This window comes from Lineus longissimus, chromosome 15 (assembly GCF_910592395.1).
Source record: "Lineus longissimus chromosome 15, tnLinLong1.2, whole genome shotgun sequence".
Taxonomy (NCBI): domain Eukaryota; kingdom Metazoa; phylum Nemertea; class Pilidiophora; order Heteronemertea; family Lineidae; genus Lineus; species Lineus longissimus.
The window spans coordinates 14,809,549-14,828,408 of NC_088322.1; the positions used below are offsets into that span (position 1 = coordinate 14,809,549).

Here is an 18,860-nt window from a genome sequence, read left to right on the forward strand (position 1 = left end):
TGGTGGACTCTTTAATATTTTGATGTCTAGCCAGGTGGCTTTCGCTTTTTCCTGCACAGGATATCCAAGGAGATCATGTTCCTTTTTACACCAGGCCTGGGCTCAAGTCCGTGGCCTGGTCATCGAGGCCACTCACTGACCACTGGAGAGTGTGATTGGCTGCTAATAAACGAGGCTGATCATTTCTTCTTCTCGTCATTCAATAGTAAACACCAACATTTTCAGCAGGAAATATTCTTATGAAAAGGCCCTCAACAGTCTTTTCTGCACGAAAGAGAACCTTTATTCAACTGCTACCAAACCACTTCTATTCTATCTCAGCCACTGGCAACATCTACTTGTCTTAGTCATTCAGTGGATACCTACATGGCACCGGGGCGACAACATCGGCAAAGCAACAACGGAGCATGATCAAGGATCAGAGTATCATCAATCAGCAAACTATATGGCCATATGGTACACTAAGCTGAAAATCAATACATTACGATATTCATTCCAACAACAACTGAGAGAAGACAACCAGGATTATATCAATGTGCATTCTATAATGTATTGTCTACAATGTCGGCACCTGGGGACAAGATTTTCCCAGTCGTATCAGCATAATGTATTGTATGTCAGAGAGAAAGCCAAGTGCTGACATCTTGTAGTAGAATACTGAAACACGCTGTCTGTCCTGACTACTGGTGTTAATGTTGGGTACTCGACTTCTCGTCGATTACCAATGGGACAGAGAACACAGTGAATCAGCAGATTTCAGAGATTTTAGATTTTCTGGCAAAACTTCTTGAATATCATTATCAAGGATATACCACCGTACCTCAAAAACCCGTAGAGTTGCCTGCATGAAAGGCAAGTTAAAATGATAAACGTGCTCACCAGATTACTTCCTAGTTGCAGCTCAGCTCCCCCGCTAGTTCCCTGGTCGGAAGTCATCAGGGTTGCTGAGTCCAATATGCTCGCTGTCCTATCTTTGGTCTGAAATTACAAGAATTCATTTTATGTAGACATGAAAGACAATTGACTTATGAACAGAAAATCCAGGGAAGGGTGTCCCAATGACATCAACTGAGACCTGACCTTGCCTGGAAAGTGACACTTTTTTGGAGGAGGGGACGTTGGCCATTTCTGGCTCAATGTTGACATCAACATTACTAGTTACAACATTTCATTTCTAAATAGCAAATACCACTAGGTACAAAACATCATTGTCAGTTGCTGTTGCAATTCAATCATTGTTGGTAACCATGGAAACACCAACATAATTGTTGGAAACCATGGAAACATCAACAACAAATCAAGACTCCCTGGCAAGCCTCCATAGTTCCAATACTTGGGGTGATAAGCCAATCAAAAATCAAGGTTAATCCCAGCAGCAGTGTTTGACATGACCGGTCATTCACGGCATGGTAAGACTTGATACTGGTCAAGGTGGACTAGTTGCCATAGTTTAGGTCCAACGAAATCACCCAATTTGGAGCCAATATCCAGTTGTCATGAATTGATGTAGAATTCATGTATATCGGAAGCGCTGAATTTCACTACAGTGTGCAACAAAATGATGTCAAAATTGATGCCACGTCCAGGTCACAACGCAATATCCTCGTGACAGTCAGCACACATAGCGGCACAGGGAGGTTTGGTGGTACCCTTAAAAGTATTACAAAGGCAGCCGCACACTAGAGCTGCTCATTCAACACATGCACTACAGTCCTGCATGTCCACAACAACACATAGCAGAATGTTACATCATCAATGATAATCTAATTTCTGTCATGTCTGTATTGTTGAATGCTACATGTATGCGTGCTATGCAGTGCCATGTACGTTATCCAGACTGCAAACAAACATTCATTACAATTACACACAGATCAGAATGGCTTAGCTAGTTGGTTATTTTTGTCCACTAAGAACCAACAAACGTTGCACTGCATGGTTCAGTGACCTTACAGTTCTCTCTCTGCTGCAGCTGATGATGTTGGTAGGATCGTTAAGGGGGGGAGGGGGTTAGACAAAAATTGACTGTCCCCAGGTCACTTTAGGTGCATTTGCCATGTTTGATGGCAGCAAATTCTTTTTGAAATCTTTTTCGAAGGGACAGCGGTCAGCCCCCTGAACCGCGTAGGGGCAGCAGATCAAGAACAACAGAATAGCCCCTTTACCAGATACGCCACTACCACTTAGGGTCGGAATAACAAACCATCTTTACAATACATCTGTAGATCTTAACAGTGAAACACGCCAGGCAATGGCTCAAGAGGCAATGTCTGGCATCTGTTGACCTTCAAAACATATTGTGAAGATAGTCGGTTTTCCCGACCGTAGGTGTTTTAGGCGTGTCTGAAAAAGGGCCAATTTCCTCCCATACAAGTGCAGCAGTGATATACAACCTACTCGTATTTAACTTAAATATAAACCATCGTCCATCAGGTCCTCAAACCAAGTCCTGTGACAGATGTAAGGTGACACCCCTTTCAACCAATACCAGAGGAACACTGTCAGAGTAGCAGATACTGAAAATAGGTATCAACATTGATGTTTACTAAAACTGATCACAAAATCAATGAATACTGAGTAGGTTTGTCTCACCAAACTCCGAAGTTAAAACACCGGGAAAATGAAGAACACCAAGTATGCTGGCAATCTATGAAGAACCAGCATACACAATAACAGAGTGGGAGGTAAATCATGACCACAACATTTCCTATTCTGCATAACAAAAGCTCAACTGGAGTAAAATCAGTTCTGAAGTGATTGTGCAATCACGTCAGGTGGCTTTATATCAAACAGAGTAATGCACCAATGACCTTCAACAAAGTCACAACCAGTTCAGAAGTGACTGCCCAATTCCAAAGGTATTACACAAGATGTTGCTTGTTTTGAAAGATAGAACAATGAAATAGAATCTGCCGCAAAACAATAACGGACTGCTCGCTACACGTTCATTCTCTATCACCTGACATGGCACCATACTTATACATAGCCACAAGCCCACATGTCATTCTTGGAACAGATTTTCAAACCAGATGAAACTGCAATTTCAAGTTTGACAGCGCTGCCCGGTCAATTGTTTATGGTCAACAGGGTCCAATGGGATACATAGATGCACTCGAACATACAAACCAAGTCCTTAAGTGCCAATTAATAGGTACATTATGGCCAAAACTTGAGGATTGTATGTGCAAGATCCCCTCCACATGCATAGAGGCGGCCATCTTGGATAGGGAGGACCCAGGAAAACGATGTCACTTTCCTATGTTTACACTGTGCACACGCCAAGGTCAAACGAAAATAACACAACTTATGTCATCAGATTGGTTAACTAGGGTGTTAATTACATGACCAGGGGGTTGATTTCAATATCACTTGCAGGGGTGCGTCAGAATTTAGTGTAGTCGGAGGTTGGTTTTTCAGATCAGCCTACCCACAGGAGTGCAAATTCCATGCATCATCATGTGCATTGCGGGTACGTGTGGAAGTGGATTCACAGGCCAGGGATTCTTGCACAGAATTTGTGACGTTATGGGGTTATTGGGGCTGCATTCTTCATTGTCATTACCTCTTCCTTTATAAGAGAAAACGGGGACGCCTAACAACTCTTTATTTGTTATCATTTGAGTGTATCTGGGAATACATGACCAAATTTAGGAAGTGGGACTACACGTGACAAAATATCCAACTTCACTACGAAACATGGCCGACTACGGCTGATACAAGTCTCACTCACCTCACTTTTCCGGCCTTCAACCGGTATATTTAGACCTGTAGTTTTCACCAGACGGTCGATAAATGCAAGGAACCCTCAAAAGATTAAAATTTGCGAGCAAAATTAACCGAAAGGTGGATAAATCAGCCAAAATTAACGAACGTATCACAGGTTCCGCATACACAACCGTATGTCTGTATGTTGGCAATGCAAGAACACATGGGCGTAGTGCTCCAAATATGGAACAGCATGACTTTCCGCTTATTATATAGAGTCAAGCTATTTTCACAGCTCAGTGCTTTAGTATGCATTATATTTTCAAATAAGTGCCATTGTGATGCTTTGGGTATCATATGGGTTTTATTTATTGCATCTTTTGGCAATTTTTAGAGCAAAATTTTCTCAAGTTTAGATGTTCAGAAATGGCGGGAGTAAAGCGGTCCGAGTGCCGCAGTGCGCGGAAGGTTAGGACTCCATGGATTGGAATAATATGGCCCCAGTGCGCGTGAGTTCACCTCTCAACTTTGACCTCATTCTGGCGGTACCATGGCGCTTGTTACTATAGCTCCGCTGTATTCTTATTCATTACTGCCTGTTAGGCCTGTATTCCACTGTTGGATTACATATAATTATCGACACACTTATCTCGAATTGAAATATGATCCTTTTCCGCGCCAAATTCGAACAAGATGTAGTTTATATCATGGAATTTGCCAAAGTGTTCTTGTGGAATCCCACCACGTGGGATTCCCCCACCACGTGGGATTCCTCCCACCACGTGGGATTACACTGGAACACTTTGGCAAATTTGTCCCAGTAGTAGAGCAGCTATGGCAAGCCAAAGCGGAATTTATTCAAGACTTTAGAATTACCATTCAAGAAGTTAAATATTAGTTCAAGAAGGAAATATATGTTCAAGACTAAAATATGTTCAACCTTGAATCAAATGTTTTCAACCTTGAATAAAATATGTTCAACCTTGAATAAAATATGTTCAACCTTGAATAAAATATGTCCAACCTTGAACAAAATATATTCAACCTTGAACAAAATATATTCAAGACTCACGTGACCATATTCAAGACGCACGTGACCACAAAATTGATGACGTAGTTGCTCATGTTTTGATGCTTTACGGACTTTCCCGAACCCGCGTCCAGACTTTCCCGAACCCATGGTACTTGTGTTGCGTTTCGGAGCTCGAATTGTTCGCACGAAGGTTTTGACACATGGTTGTACACGTACCTAGCCGCCTACACCTGACATGTACTGTAATCCTACACATCATGACATGGATGCCGAGTGAATGTCAGAGTCGATACATGTTTCACAGACATATATCAGGCAAATTATAGGTTCAAAATGCGCAATGCCTCTCACCTTTCATACCACTGTATCGGATTCTCGTTGTCTTTTGACATGTTTGAGTGTTTAGGCTATACAGGCAATCAATCACGTCGTGAAACAGAACGCATCAGAAGTACCACAGATTCTACGCTCTACGTCATCAATTTTGTGGTCACGTGCGTCTTGAATATGGTCACGTGAGTCTTGAATATGGTCACGTGAGTCTTGAATATATTTTGTTCAAGGTTGAATATATTTTGTTCAAGGTTGGACATATTTTATTCAAGGTTGAACATATTTTATTCAAGGTTGAACATATTTTATTTAAGGTTGAAAACATTTGATTCAAGGTTGAACATATTTTAGTCTTGAACATATATTTCCTTCTTGAACTTATATTCAACTTCTTGAATGGTTATTCTAAAGTCTTGAATAAATTCCGCTTTGGCTTGCCATAAGCAGCTGGCACTTTCATAAAAATATTACGTAGCAATCATCTGTTTCAAGATTGTTCTTTTCAGCTTGGTGAAACTTTATAGGAAATTGGTATTTGTATTTGCATTGGACTGCTCATAATAAATATACATTGACGATCTGTTAGAATTAATGAAGGAAATTCATTCACACAGTAGTTTAATTAGAAACCCACTTCCTTATGGATGAAACTGAACACCTGTCTAATTGCCTCGCGTGGTGTCCCTGCAGACTGGAGTCCGTAATTCGCAGTCATTAGATTTTAAAATTAAGGTTCATTAGTTCCTCTAGATTTCTACCGCAAAATGTCTAAGATTTAGACGATATATACTGGTTACCCTGATGATGGATTTTGTATATATAGGCCATGGGCCAAACCAAAAAAGGGATTTGTAAGGCAAATCTTCTGCTCCTGTCATTAGGTTGGCTCCACTCTTCCGTTGATGTCATTAGGCTATCATCAATACATATTATTCACGTGCACGGTCCTTTTGGGCCAGATTGCACTTTAACCACGCGTTTAAAGTTGCCATTTGCATATGATGTTAGCAAACATGATATTCAACAAAGCCTCGCCCTGGCTGCACTCATCAGCGTTATGGACGAGATTGCATGCTACATCAGCTGGTGCCGTTCTCCACTCTGATCAGACGGTTATAAGGACTACTCGGAAGAGCAGGTGAACTTCGGCGATAGAAGCAGGAGGGAGGATTCCTCAGACTTCATTTTGGAGAAATATAGGCCTACTCCCATGTAAGTTGATCATTGAAACATAAGCCTCGTTGCTGGGTGGCGAAAGCTTGTGGAATAAAATGTGTACGGTTTACCTCTTTTCCGTTTATCGACGAAGGAAAAATCTATTTGTCTCTTTGTAATGATTTGAAGGAATTCTTTTTCGTTTTTTCTCTCGCTCAGGGAGTCGATATTTTCGCGCACTTATATACTTAGTGGTTATATCATGGCTTTTATTGTACCTTCCCTGTAGCTGTTACACGACTTACGGCTGATGAGTTTTGTATTCGTAGCGTACCCAGTGAGGGGGCCAGGGTTCGCGACAGCTACCCGACGTAGTAAGTCCAACCTCGTTTTCGTAAGTCGTCCCCCGAGATAAAAGATCCAAAAATTCCCCCAAAACTTATGTGATGCTTCCTTAGCCCGGTGTGACAGCGGATATAGTCCCCCTGGAGTCATAGTCCGGTAGCATTGTATTTGACCAATTAAGCAGCATGATCTATTGTACCGCTAACCCTAACCAAAACATTTAGCAATGCGGGCTATTGTTACACGGACTATCAGCCCTAGGACTACTATCCCTTGCACACCTGTTCCCCAGAGGCCGCAGAATACGTGTTTCATGCAAATTCGTGGCCGATTGTTTGCTACCTTCAACGCTGACATCGTTTGAGATGAAACCAGCAGTTTTGGTACAAATGTAGCTTGTATTTCACCCGAAAACGGGAAGAATGGGCTGATTAATACGGTTATACTCTATTTGAATTCAGCGCGTTCACAACGGCGGGAAATAACGAGAGGTTTTCCAATAATGGTTCAATTAGGTCACGTGAAGCTGCGATTGCCAGTTGGCCGGTTAGCTCAGTTGGTTAGAGCGTCGTGCTAATAACGCGAATGTCGCGGGTTCGATCCCCGTACTGGCCAATATTTTTCGAATATTTCCCTTTTTATTGCTTAAATGAGTTTACTCTTTTCTGACTTCTTTCATTCACTCGCAATCGTTATATTCGAGAGTTGCGTAATAATATGAAATGGTAAGTTGTGTTTATATAATATACACAGTCGAATTGATAAAAATCGTTACTCTTCCAAATGATCAATGAAATGGAAAGTCCAAACTTACCGGACTTTCTCTCCAGTAGCCTTTGTTCACCGTTACAATGAGCCCTCACCAATGCCCCAAACTGTCGTGATGGTCCCAAAGATTTTATCTCTCGAGATGATCATCAGAGTGAAGTCGGAGTCGTTACCTCTTTATTTGCACCCTGAGATACAGGTTTTTGATACTCCTACCCATACAAAAATATCGAGAAGCGGAGTATGCTATATCAGGATGCTGTATTTGCTGTTTGTTGTTCCGGCGACAGTCTTAAAATGTCCCCATGGAAAAGTGTCATTCTCTATAGCACATCGCCAGCGACAGAATAAGGTGTGCTTATTTAGAGACCCATGACTTTAATATCACATACATTAAAAGCGTATAATCCGTATTCCCGGGGACATTCTATCCTCAGGCAGAGTTTCCTGGCACATCCAGGTTTGAAATATAATCTCTTTTCCAGTTCGGCTAGTCTCGACGATGTCAAACATGAGAAAAGCCCTGATTGTCCTGGTTGTGACTCTGGGTTGTGCCTGCGGGAAACCACCGAGGAGACAGTACTACAAGGAGTCTCCTCCGCCTTCAAATGATGGTAAGCCGTCGACTCCCGGGGCAGTCTATTTGTCATCATATTCATAATGTCTCAAAGGGTGTGGGTCTAGGCCGGTCCACTGCATCCGGAGTATACTGGTTAGATGATCAAGACAGCATATGTTACCAGCAGATTCTGCGAGGGACACTGAATGTGACTATGCACGGGAGGCGTCCACAGCATGAGATCATCATTTGTTGAGAGTTTAGTTGACAAGAAAGCCTTGTTGAAGGATATACCTGACTTTTACGAACGGCAGTCTCTCCATTAGATACATACAATAGATCATGCCATGCTCAGCGATATATTTGTGTCCTCGAACAAATCCAAACAGTGTTCAGACGGACGATGATCCTCCCTCCCGTATAGTCGCCTATGCAGTCCATTTCGTCATCCTAATCGTCCTACATCGGCAGGACGAGTCCGCGTCATTGCTTCCGGAGTGTACTCTCCCGGAGTTTCCCAGGACGAGGCCGCTCCATTGCTTCCAGAGTGTACACTCCCGGAGTTTCCCAGGACGAGGCCGCTCCATTGCTTCCGGAGTGTACTCTCCCGGAGTTTCCCAGAACAAGGCCGCTCCATTGCTACCGGAGTGTACTCTCCCGGAGTTTCTCATCTCTGAACGCTGTTGGGGCGTTCGCGTAGACAACGTTAAAGCGTTGGCGAAACAAACCCTTATCCTCTCTATGATAACTTGGTGTCCACAGGACAAGGTGGCAACCCATGTCGGGATGGTGTGATGTTCAATGGCCAATGCTTCGACTTCAATTCGAAGAAAAAATCATGGGCAAAAGCAAGGAAATACTGCACCAAAGACGTCCACGGCGACCTCCCAGTTGGCATCAGAAAGAGGCCCGTCTATGACGCCATACTCAAGTATGCTAAGGACAAAAAGATGAGGTAAGTGACCAGTCTTGACACCAGCGGCGCTGAATTTGTACCTTACAAGGCATTCTGCAAGTGTCTTCGTTCATCCTGGACCGCCAAGGTTTCTGCATTTTATCGAGGCTACGTTGAAAGGGAATACAAGACCATGAGGTTCAGGATGGTCTTCATTCGGTCATTGTTCAAAAGCCAAAGAAATATTTAAAGGAGGAGGGTTAGACAATCCAGGTAGACATCTATAAAAGTGTACACAAGTAGGATGTTTGGATGTGAGCATTTTCTGAGGCATCCAAACCGGTCCTCTTTTCAGATCTACATGGCAACTCTGCAATGTGCCGACCCGGTATAATTTGGCTCCTCCTCCTAATCACTATAGAGAGGTTACGAAACTATGCCTTGGGCTCTTTATTCTCTCCTTCGCAGTGGTTTTGTAAGATCGTCGTGGTAATCACTATTCCAAACGTAGTGTAACTGAGACCACTGGCTCACGAGTATGGTATCCTTATCCCCATGACTATTGCCCCTTCTTCTTCCCCTCTTTTCCTCAGGGATGACATCGCTTGGGTTGGGTTGCAAGAGTCCAAGATTCCAGGAGTTCTGACATGGGTCAATTATGATGTTCTTCATGATAAGGGAGCTTGGGTAAGTGAGGCTTGTTGTACTAGACTGAACTCATATAAAGTGTAACAGACTTCTTGTATAGAGTGGCTAACAAGAACTTCCTCAGGGTTGTTTCTTGAGAGATATTGTCCTTGTGCGCCGCTGCAGTTTGCCACTAATTGGGGTTACTGATTCTGTGATCGGAATATTTAAGATGCACGTTCGACATCGCCCATTCTGCCAGTCTGAAATCACCAGTTTGACGACCAATACACCCTATTTTTCAGAACATTTACAAGGAATGGGACACGTCTAACCCCATCCAGAAAGGCAAACCAATTGGCTGTATAGGTATTAACTTGACAACAGGGAAGTTTGGAGGCTATGATTGTGAGGAGAAGCATCTGGTTATCTGTGAGCTCAACTTTCAAAGTAAGAACCGTTCATTTATTTCATCATTATTTTAATTAGCAATCTGACTTAAATCCATGATAAAGGGATACACATTCTCTTCACTTCCACAATACGTTCTGAGAAATCTTAGCATGGAACATTTTGTTCCTTTCATCTCATTCCTTCTGCAGGAGACGAAAAAGCCATCAAGAAAATAAACGAAAAGATAGACAGTTTCAACAAAGAAATTGAGCTGGCCGAACAAGGGGCATTCAGTACTCTAATGGAGGCAAATAAAGGTTGGTAAACTTAAAACTTCTTCTTCTGCTTTCATGCATGTCAGTGAGGTTTGTAGCGCGGCGGTGGAACACGGCAGTTAGCCTTGAAGCTGTAAATTACTGCGACTTGCGATTACAATCACTGCTGTGTGCGACAGAACCATCTCTTGTCTGCAGGCAGTAATCGCTGGTTGTGACATTGATTGCAGACATCGCTGCGACCACCAATTCTTGATGCAGACACCAGTGATGACCACAGCAGTGAGAGATTTCTGGCCCAATTACTCCAACTGCAGCCAGAGAGGGAGAGTTATTCACAAACTGTTCACTTAGATGAGATCTTTTGCTTGTTCGTCATCTTCTTCCTCAGCGTTCGCTCTGCACTTGGAGGTGATTTTCTCCTGGGACTATTCCTCTTCCAAGGCGGGATGAGCTTGACTTTGCATGTTCAAGGCACCAGACATAAGGAAAGTCAGTTCAACATCTTGGTCAAGTAACTTTCTAAAGGTCACAAGAGATCTGACGTGTTAACATCTTTCTTTTTGACACCAGGGGTTGCAAATCTGTACGACACTGACATGAAACTGGACGAGGAACAACAAGCGTTGGTCGAGGCCGGGGCTGATCCTGGAACGGCGACAAAAGCTATCAAGATAAAGCGAGGCACGAAGCCATCTCTGAAGGATCTCGACAAGGTTTATGAGAAGAAGAAAGACAACAGGAGGAAGTCTCCGACGCCGGAAAAAGTGAAAGGAAACAGGAAGGAAGGATTTAAGTAAGTGACACCAATTTATGGCAATATTAATTACATGTACTGTGAAAGCGATATGGAAATGTTGTAACATTCAAGATGACCTGGGCACTTCTGTGTTGTTACAGTACAATACTTTACTTGCAGTCCTTTTAGGTCTACAGATCGGGCCAAGTTTTGTCAGGAATTCTAAAACCCCTTTAACTCGATATTTCACTCTTTGTATCATTGTGTGACACCCACCTTTATTAAAACCATACATTAAATTTCATGATATTATAATTTTACAATTTCCAACAGGTCTCGGGACAAACGTGCTGCCCGTGATGGCGATTCGTACCGCTGGCCGAATGGGATCGTACCATTTGTATTTGACGCTTATGTGTGTAAGTGTAGTTCGTACAGTCTCTGTGGGGTTCTCTTTTGAGTGACTTATGATCTATATGAATGATATTCAGAAATTGCTGTTGTCAATCGAGAGGTCATGGGTTCAACTCCAGGCCGTGATACTACACTTGGTTTATTGAATAGCCGCGGCATCTAGTTTTCTGATCTTTCACATCATTTTGATCAAAAACTTATTTACTTCAGATATTAGCTATTAGCAAAAATATATGAGTTCGCCTTATAAATTTTTGCTATTAGTTGAGGCCACTTTTCAAATGATTTTTCAATCAAACAGCCGCTTATGAAAAAGATAGAATCAACAGTGCGTTGTCTGTTTATGGTGAGAAAACGTGCATAAAACTCACTCCAAGGACAAATGAAGGTGACTATCTCTCCATCAAGACTTCAGACGACGGGTAAGACTTCTTTTCCTAGTTTTCCATGCCGAGTATCTATGTTTTGGTAGCATTTGTCAGAAAGCCATTCTTAAACCGCAGAGGATTAGTCAGACACCTAAGTATGTAGTCAATTATTGAGACCAACTGTCAGATCTCGCCTCTTGGTTTCGGCAGTTTTAGCAGTATAACCCAGCGCATGTGATAGCCAGTTAATTTTAAACAAGATTGATACAAATAGTGCCCTGTGTCACCATCGGGTGCCCTCGAAACAGCAGATTTATGGCTGAGAGTGAGAACATATCCCCGCCTTCAGTTTTTACCGGGCTGTTCAAAACTCCCAATATTTATGAGCGTTTTGCGGTAGGTTTCCTTTAACATCTCTTTCAATGGACTTTCTTCCCATGGTGTGGAATATTTCTCCTTTTAGATGCTGGTCTTATGTGGGGCGAAAAGGAGGCAAGCAGGATTTGAATCTGAACCGCAACAGTTGTCTGGCGAAGGATGGCACAATCCAACACGAGCTCCTGCACAGTTTCGGGTACTGGCACGAACACACCAGGCCCGACAGAGACAGCTGGGTGACCATAAATATGGATAATGTCGAACCAGGTGAGTACATATTGATCATTGATCATTCTTTTTCATCTAACTCCAACAGGTCGAACACCGGGTGCCTTACAGGTCAAACACGCTTACTGCCAAATGACATTTTCTCACTCATTGCTCTCTGCAGATTACCAGAATAATTTCGAGAAACAGCCCAACTCTCACATAAACGGCTTCGACTACGATTACAGCAGCATCATGCAGTATCCAAAATGGGCATTCGCCATTGATGAAGCAATTGACACCATCATACCAAACAGAAAGACTACTGCCGTACTTGGGCAGCGAGACAAGATCACTGACTTGGATCTCGCCGAGTTGAATTATCTGTACGGTTGTGAAGGAGGTGCATTTAAAGCCACTTTGAATTCGGTCAATTGGAATTTCGTAGCTGGTAAGTAAATATGGTTACATCTCAAATAAAATGCTTTCAATTCAGGAAGTAGCCAGCCATATATTGTTTTGAAATGACACCGTAGATCACGAATATACAATTTTCATTTCATCACTTGAATTTTATGCTCTGACCCCGGATTGAGCCGCAAGTTGATCGAACCAGTTAAAATCCAGTTAAACAGTATAAAGAAAATGAATTCACTTATTTCTTCACTTCAAAGTTTTCCATTTAAAAACGCTGTCCATATGCAGTTTACTTGCATTTGAGAAGCCACAACAAAAGCATCTGGTTGATCCAGCAAACACTTGAGTCGGGTCGATTGACGCATTAAATCGTCGCTAAATGAATGAAAGTGTTTGTTTTACAAACCAACCACAGCTGATTATATTGGCAAGAAATGTAGCAATTATAACAGTATTTGTTCCTCAAATTTATTCATGATTAATACACATGAAATGTTTTGCGATACTGACCGTGTTTGTGACGAGTGGTAAAAGCATGAGAACTTGCAGAAATGGACTCATTGATGCATTCTTTATAATGCAATCGATTAGTTCAAAATCCAGCCTTTGTTACGCCGTGATAATTGCCGGATGTGCAAAGTATCAGGAACAGCTCCTTGTGAATAATTTACGCTACAACCTGTATTAACACTTGGTTTAAATTTGAATCAAGTGAATTAACGAAGAGTACACTTGCCGTTGAGAAATCGACAAATTGGTATCACCATTTGCTTTTCCCAAGCCTTCTATCTGGATAAAAATGAAAATCCATATTCAAGGTCATTCAATCGCATTATAAAAGATTTTGCTGCAAAGTTTTCCTGCTATACGCGCTGTCTTCCTCCGATGAATAGATTTTTTAACATTAGTATAATTTTCGTAGTTGGATGATTTCAATCTCTCCTTTTTTTCAGACAGAACATCTGGCGGCAATGCGAAGAACGCCCCATGTGCCTTTCCCTTCATCGCTGGTGGCGTTAAACGCAACGAATGCCTTGATTACACCGGCGGTCTCAAATGGTGCGGGACGACAGAAAACTATGACACCGACAAACAGTGGGGCGAATGTGTATATAGTAAGTTCATAGTTGACCATTGGTACCGCCATTTTGAGCATCCTGATTTAATTGTTTCCGGTACGCATAAGTGTCTGCAGCAAAAAATGTCAACTGTGTACACAAAGATTAGACTGGAAAGCTGACAAATTATTTCAAATAGTTTGTTCAGTTGGAAAATGATAAATATGTGTCTAATGTAATCTCCTATTCCATCATCTGTGACACTAGCACTCCAGGTGTGCTGGGATGCTCCCTCCTACCTACACAGGGTGGTGATCGACCGACCATTGCGTTGCGTTGCGTACAATTCTATTATCACAAGAAGTTATTTCGTTGTTTGTTTTTTAAATGCATTTGATTTAGCTAGTTTACTCTTTAGTTCATTGATGTTCAGCTTAGTATTGCCTGTATCATGTATGTATATTATACGATTATACTTTATATGTCGCGTACCTATGTGAAATACATTTTTATATGGTGACTGATAAAGTTCATTTGAATAGCATTCCGCGACGTTACTATTTATAGCTCACAAGGTCATTTGAATAAGATATTGATGACGTTTTAGTCACGTGACAGTCGGACATCGACACTTATTTCTACGCATTTGAGCTTATTTCAAAGTCAATTATCTTTGACCCTGCATTGTTTTTAGCATGAATGATACCATAGAGTCAGAGAGAGAAATATTCAGAACAATTATGTAGTATTTCCAACACTCGGACATGTGCCAGATTGAATCTAACTGCCCTAGTTAGAAAGCCTGAAGGGAATCCATTACGAAACCGCATGTTTGTCCGACATTGCCTGTAATTCAGCGATGGGGAAATAGAGGGCAGCAGCTGCAGTGACGTCATCTTCGCGGAATGCTATTGAATTGAATAGAATTGAATGAACATCTGGGGTAAAATAAGTTATTGAAGTCATTCCCTTTTCAGACAAGCAGATAACCACTTTGAAGGGAAGTGGGAACGCCCAAGGTGCCGACTGCGTTTTCCCGTTCATCTACAAAGCGGAAACCTTCCATTTCTGTACCCGAACTGCTGGGAGTGCCCCCTGGTGTGCTACTACAGCAGACTATGACACAGACCAGAAGTTTGGACACTGTGTTCTTGGTGAGAACCTGTAACATTATTCTCTAATGAGGAGGCCTACTCCAGCCTCTTTGTGGCAATCCTTACTTTATTTTTACCACCAATGAGTTGTGCGTGCTTTCATCATCGCTGTTTCTAAAGAACCCTGAAGTGTTGTGCGTGCATTCATCATCGCTGTTTCTAAAGAATCCTGAAGTGTTGTGCGTGCATTCATCATCGCTGTTTCTAAAGAATCCTGAAGTGTTGTGCGTGCATTCATCATCGCTGTTTCTAAAGAATCCTGAAGTGTTGTGGGTGCTTTCATCATCGCTGTTTCTGAAGAATCCTGAAGTGTTGTGCGTGCATTCATCATCGCTGTTTCTAAAGAATCCTGAAGTGTTGTGCGTGCATTCATCATCGCTGTTTCTAAAGAATCCTGAAGTGTTTTGCGTGCATTCATCATCGCTGTTTCTAAAGAATCCTGAAGTGTTGTGCGTGCATTCATCATCGCTGTTTCCAAAGAATCCTGAAGTGTTGTGCGTGCATTCATCATCGCTGTTTCTAAAGAATCCTGAAGTGTTGTGCGTGCATTCATCATCGCTGTTTCTAAAGAATCCTGAAGTGTTGTGGGTGCTTTCATCATCGCTGTTTCTAAAGAATCCTGAAGTGTTGTGGGTGCATTCATCATCGCTGTTTCTAAAGAACCCTGAAGTGTTGTGCGTGCATTCATCATCGCTGTTTCTAAAGAATCCTGAAGTGTTGTCGGTGCATTCATCATTGCTGTTTCTAAAGAACCCTGAAGTGTTGTGCGTGCATTCATCATCGCTGTTTCTAAAGAATCCTGAAGTGTTGTGGGTGCTTTCATCATCGCTGTTTCTAAAGAATCCTGAAGTGTTGTGGGTGCATTCATCATTGCTGTTTCTAAAGAATCCTGAAGTGTTGTGCGTGCATTCATCATCGCTGTTTCTAAAGAATCCTGAAGTGTTGTGCGTGCATTCATCATCGCTGTTTCTAAAGAACCCTGAAGTGTTGTGCGTGCTTTCATCATCGCTGTTTCTAAAGAATCCTGAAGTGTTGTGCGTGCATTCATCATCGCTGTTTCCAAAGAATCCTGAAGTGTTGTGCGTGCATTCATCATCGCTGTTTCTAAAGAATCCTGAAGTGTTGTGCGTGCATTCATCATCGCTGTTTCTAAATAACCCTGAAGTGTTGTGGGTGCATTCATCATCGCTGTTTCTAAAGAATCCTGAAGTGTTGTGCGTGAATTCATCATTGCTGTTTCTGAAGAATCCTGAAGTGTTGTGCGTGCATTCATCATTGCTATTTCTAAAGAACGCTAAAGGGAGATCAGTGGCATAGTGGTCGCACTGAGCGCTGGGTTCATAATTAGGAGGTTGTGAGTTCAACACACGGAGGGATCACCGCTATTTCGTCTTCGTGTCCTTACCACGAGTAAATGGGTGCCAAACTGGCAACGGCATTAAATGTTGAATCCTAGCGCTGAGAGGCAGCCGGACAAATCAAATGTGAATCGAGCACAAGCGGTACAAAAATGCTGAACATTCTTTTTATTATTATTTTAATTCTCTCGACAATGTAACACCACAAGCTTGGTCAAAAAAACTTTCAAGTTCTAGTTCGAGCCAGTGATGTATGTTATGAAGCATTTCTATTGCAGTCCTGACTGACGGAGGCTACACAGAATGGAGTGCTTGGGGATCGTGCTCCAAGACATGTGGAGGGGGTCAAGAAACCAGGACCAGGGAATGCACAAACCCAAAACCGACCAACGGAGGAAAAGAATGCGAGGGCTCGAGCACAGATCAACGAACATGTGCCCCGGAAACGTGTCCCATCTCAGGTCAGCAAGACGTAATTTAGCCACTCCGGCAATTGCCTTCACAACCACACACTCAAAATTTGCTAAAGGGTGGCGTTATGCCCCCCTCCCCTCCATGCCTCTCAACTTGACAACAACTACTCCGTGTTTTGCAATTGATGGTTTGCTTTTCATGGATTACACGGTCTTTACATATTTTGCACCACTGGAGAAAAAAACTACCACCCCATTTTAAGACAAGTCAGCAGCACCTGTGTCTTTGTCTGAAATCAACCCAGTCAACATTTCACTATGTGCAGTTTTTAAAAAATTTCTCATAGTTGTAGAATTTTGTACTTCAGAAGCCCAATATGAATGGATCGGTTGTTGGGACGATGCAGGTCTGCCCGAGCTGATGAATACGATCGAGGGGACTGAGCCGGCTACCGGAGACTACACCAAAAGAACTGATAAGAAGGCGGTAAGAATACACGTCCGAAAACTGAGGAGGAAACAGTTAGAATTGCTGAGCAGGTGACCTCAATATTATGCCCTGTGGCAAAAACTGAGATACAGATTTGATACTCCTACATCGTATCGAGAGGCGGAGTATATTTAAAACCACTGATAACGTCAGGATGTATCATTCGGGACTGAGTAGCACCTTTGAAGTTGCTCGGGAGAGAGATTTTATGCATGCTAGGTTGACTATTGGGGTATTTTTAAAGGCCAGGGAGTAGGCGCGAACCATTCTAAGCTACTCACGTGTCTTACTTATATAACTGAGATATCTTACTTGTTTTTTTGTAGGCAAACATACAGGGACTAACGTTCTATAGTGTGATTTCCCTCATTTCAGACATGTGCGACTGCGGCTGAAGCAGCAGGCTGTAAAATATTTGCTCTGCGCTTTGACGGGAAGTGCTATGGACAGTCACCAGCTCAATGGGGTGTACTGTATCAAGGAAATGGGGCATCTGCCGATTGTCCAGCTACTGGTCATGGGGCAACAGATGCTGTCGATGCTTATACACTAGAGGTCAACTGTAAGTGGTGATCAAACGAACTATTTAAAAGTAACATGCCTTACTGTAACAGTACTATTTCAACAATATTGAAGAGCTTTTGTTTGGTTCCAGATTAAAACACCTTGGTTACAATGGTTGATTTTTTAATCAGAGATTACCATTCAGCCTCGTTTTGCCAATAGATATTTTGAAGAGACGACCATAATGCAGATTTGCGGTGGTTTATGCCTAAAATATAACAAGTTTGAGATGTTTTAGAATAGACATCAATGTCTCACTGTCGGTATTAGATTGCCTCACTGAACTCTTCTTCGGTGGAGCTGTCAAAACGTTTTTTGCAGCATATAACCATTTTTCAGCTCCAATAAACGGCGAGTGGGGCGTATGGTCCTCATATGGAGCATGCAGTATGACATGCGGAGGAGGCACTAAAAAACGTACCAGACAGTGTAAAAACCCAGCACCAAAGAATGGCGGCAATACTTGCCATGGTAACTCTGAAGAGAGCAAGTCTTGTGCCGATGGGCAATGTCCAGGTAAGGATGTGTATGAATACGCTGTTCCCTTGTGAACTTGTGGTGTTGCTTGTCTCCATTGCATGTTCCAATAAGCCAACCAAAGATTGATTGTGTGTGTGGTGTGTCACAAGGTCACCGTCCAGGGGATCAAGGGCGAGACGACCAGTGTTTGTTGTTTTTGGCTTCATAGCAACTTTAAAATGCTCCCTTACTGCCATTTTCGGGTGTGAAATGAACCGATAAACAATACAATGTGTTTTGTTGCAGTGAATGGAGACTGGGAGGAGTGGAGCATATGGTCCACGGACGTCCAAGCTGATGACAATTCCGGCACCAAGTACCAGTACCGCACACGCCAGTGCGCCAACCCGCCACCCACCAATGGTGGAGCCCAATGTCAAGGGGATGCTGTCGATGTCAAACCAATCGGCTGAGAAAACAGGACATCGATCAGTGCAAATTCCGTGCCAAATTTGGCCCATTCGTTGAATAGTAATCAGTACTGGGCTGAAGCCCTGCTTTTCATGTAGAGATTAGGTGTAATAAATAAAAAAAGATGTCACCTCGTTGTCCTATACAATTACATGTACGTAGCCTGAAGTGTTTGCGCAGCTGGTATGACCTACACTTTCATTGATCAGTGTCTGAATGTCAATTTTTCAAACAACTACCAATTCTAGCAAAAAACTGCAATCACTGGCTGCTCACTAACCGTGC

General features: G+C 42.5%; 2 protein-coding genes and 1 non-coding gene across 12 annotated transcripts in view; 2 read left to right on the forward strand and 1 right to left on the reverse strand.

The window, feature by feature from the left end:
* LOC135499853 (la-related protein 4-like) overlaps positions 1-3,899 on the reverse strand; it is a 28,630-nt gene extending 24,731 nt beyond the window's left edge. For all 8 annotated transcript variants that reach the window (XM_064790836.1, XM_064790835.1, XM_064790834.1 and 5 more), the window contains exons 1-2: positions 3,728-3,899; positions 880-978 (exon numbers count right to left, since the gene is read on the reverse strand). In XM_064790836.1, the coding sequence (XP_064646906.1) occupies positions 880-936 (57 nt within the window). In that variant the 5' untranslated portion in view covers positions 937-978; positions 3,728-3,899. The remainder of the gene's footprint in view (positions 1-879; positions 979-3,727) is intronic.
* Positions 3,900-6,190: 2,291 nt separating this feature from the next.
* On the forward strand, positions 6,191-18,677 carry LOC135499675 (uncharacterized). Of its 3 annotated transcripts, none has more exons than XM_064790588.1 (18): positions 6,191-6,280; positions 7,822-7,950; positions 8,658-8,850; positions 9,384-9,477; positions 9,723-9,867; positions 10,020-10,127; positions 10,659-10,881; positions 11,158-11,243; positions 11,540-11,660; positions 12,070-12,251; positions 12,376-12,642; positions 13,562-13,723; positions 14,644-14,820; positions 16,457-16,639; positions 16,960-17,078; positions 17,457-17,643; positions 17,967-18,161; positions 18,411-18,677. In XM_064790588.1, the coding sequence occupies exons 2-18, from the start codon at positions 7,839-7,841 to the stop codon at positions 18,575-18,577; spliced, it is 2,721 nt and encodes a 906-aa protein (XP_064646658.1). In that variant the 5' UTR covers positions 6,191-6,280; positions 7,822-7,838; the 3' UTR covers positions 18,578-18,677. The 3 variants fall into 3 exon arrangements, with proteins under 3 accessions (XP_064646658.1, XP_064646659.1, XP_064646660.1); XM_064790589.1 differs by having other exon boundaries at positions 17,985-18,161; XM_064790590.1 differs by lacking the exon at positions 7,822-7,950 and having other exon boundaries at positions 6,197-6,280.
* Positions 7,110-7,183, forward strand: Trnai-aau (transfer RNA isoleucine (anticodon AAU)). Its single transcript has one exon. It is a non-coding gene; the product is annotated as a tRNA-Ile (tRNA).
* Positions 18,678-18,860: the final 183 nt, after the last annotated feature.

What these genes read in the sequence shown, in the direction of transcription:
- LOC135499675 (XM_064790588.1), top strand. Translation starts at nt 7,839, where the DNA reads ATGTCAAACATGAGAAAAGCCCTGATTGTCCTGGTTGTGACTCTGGGT. An exon ending in TATGGATAATGTCGAACCAG is followed by an intron (nt 12,252 to 12,375) that starts GTGAGTACATAT and finishes TGCTCTCTGCAG; the next exon opens with ATTACCAGAATAATTTCGAG. An exon ending in TGCCGATGGGCAATGTCCAG is followed by an intron (nt 18,162 to 18,410) that starts GTAAGGATGTGT and finishes GTTTTGTTGCAG; the next exon opens with TGAATGGAGACTGGGAGGAG.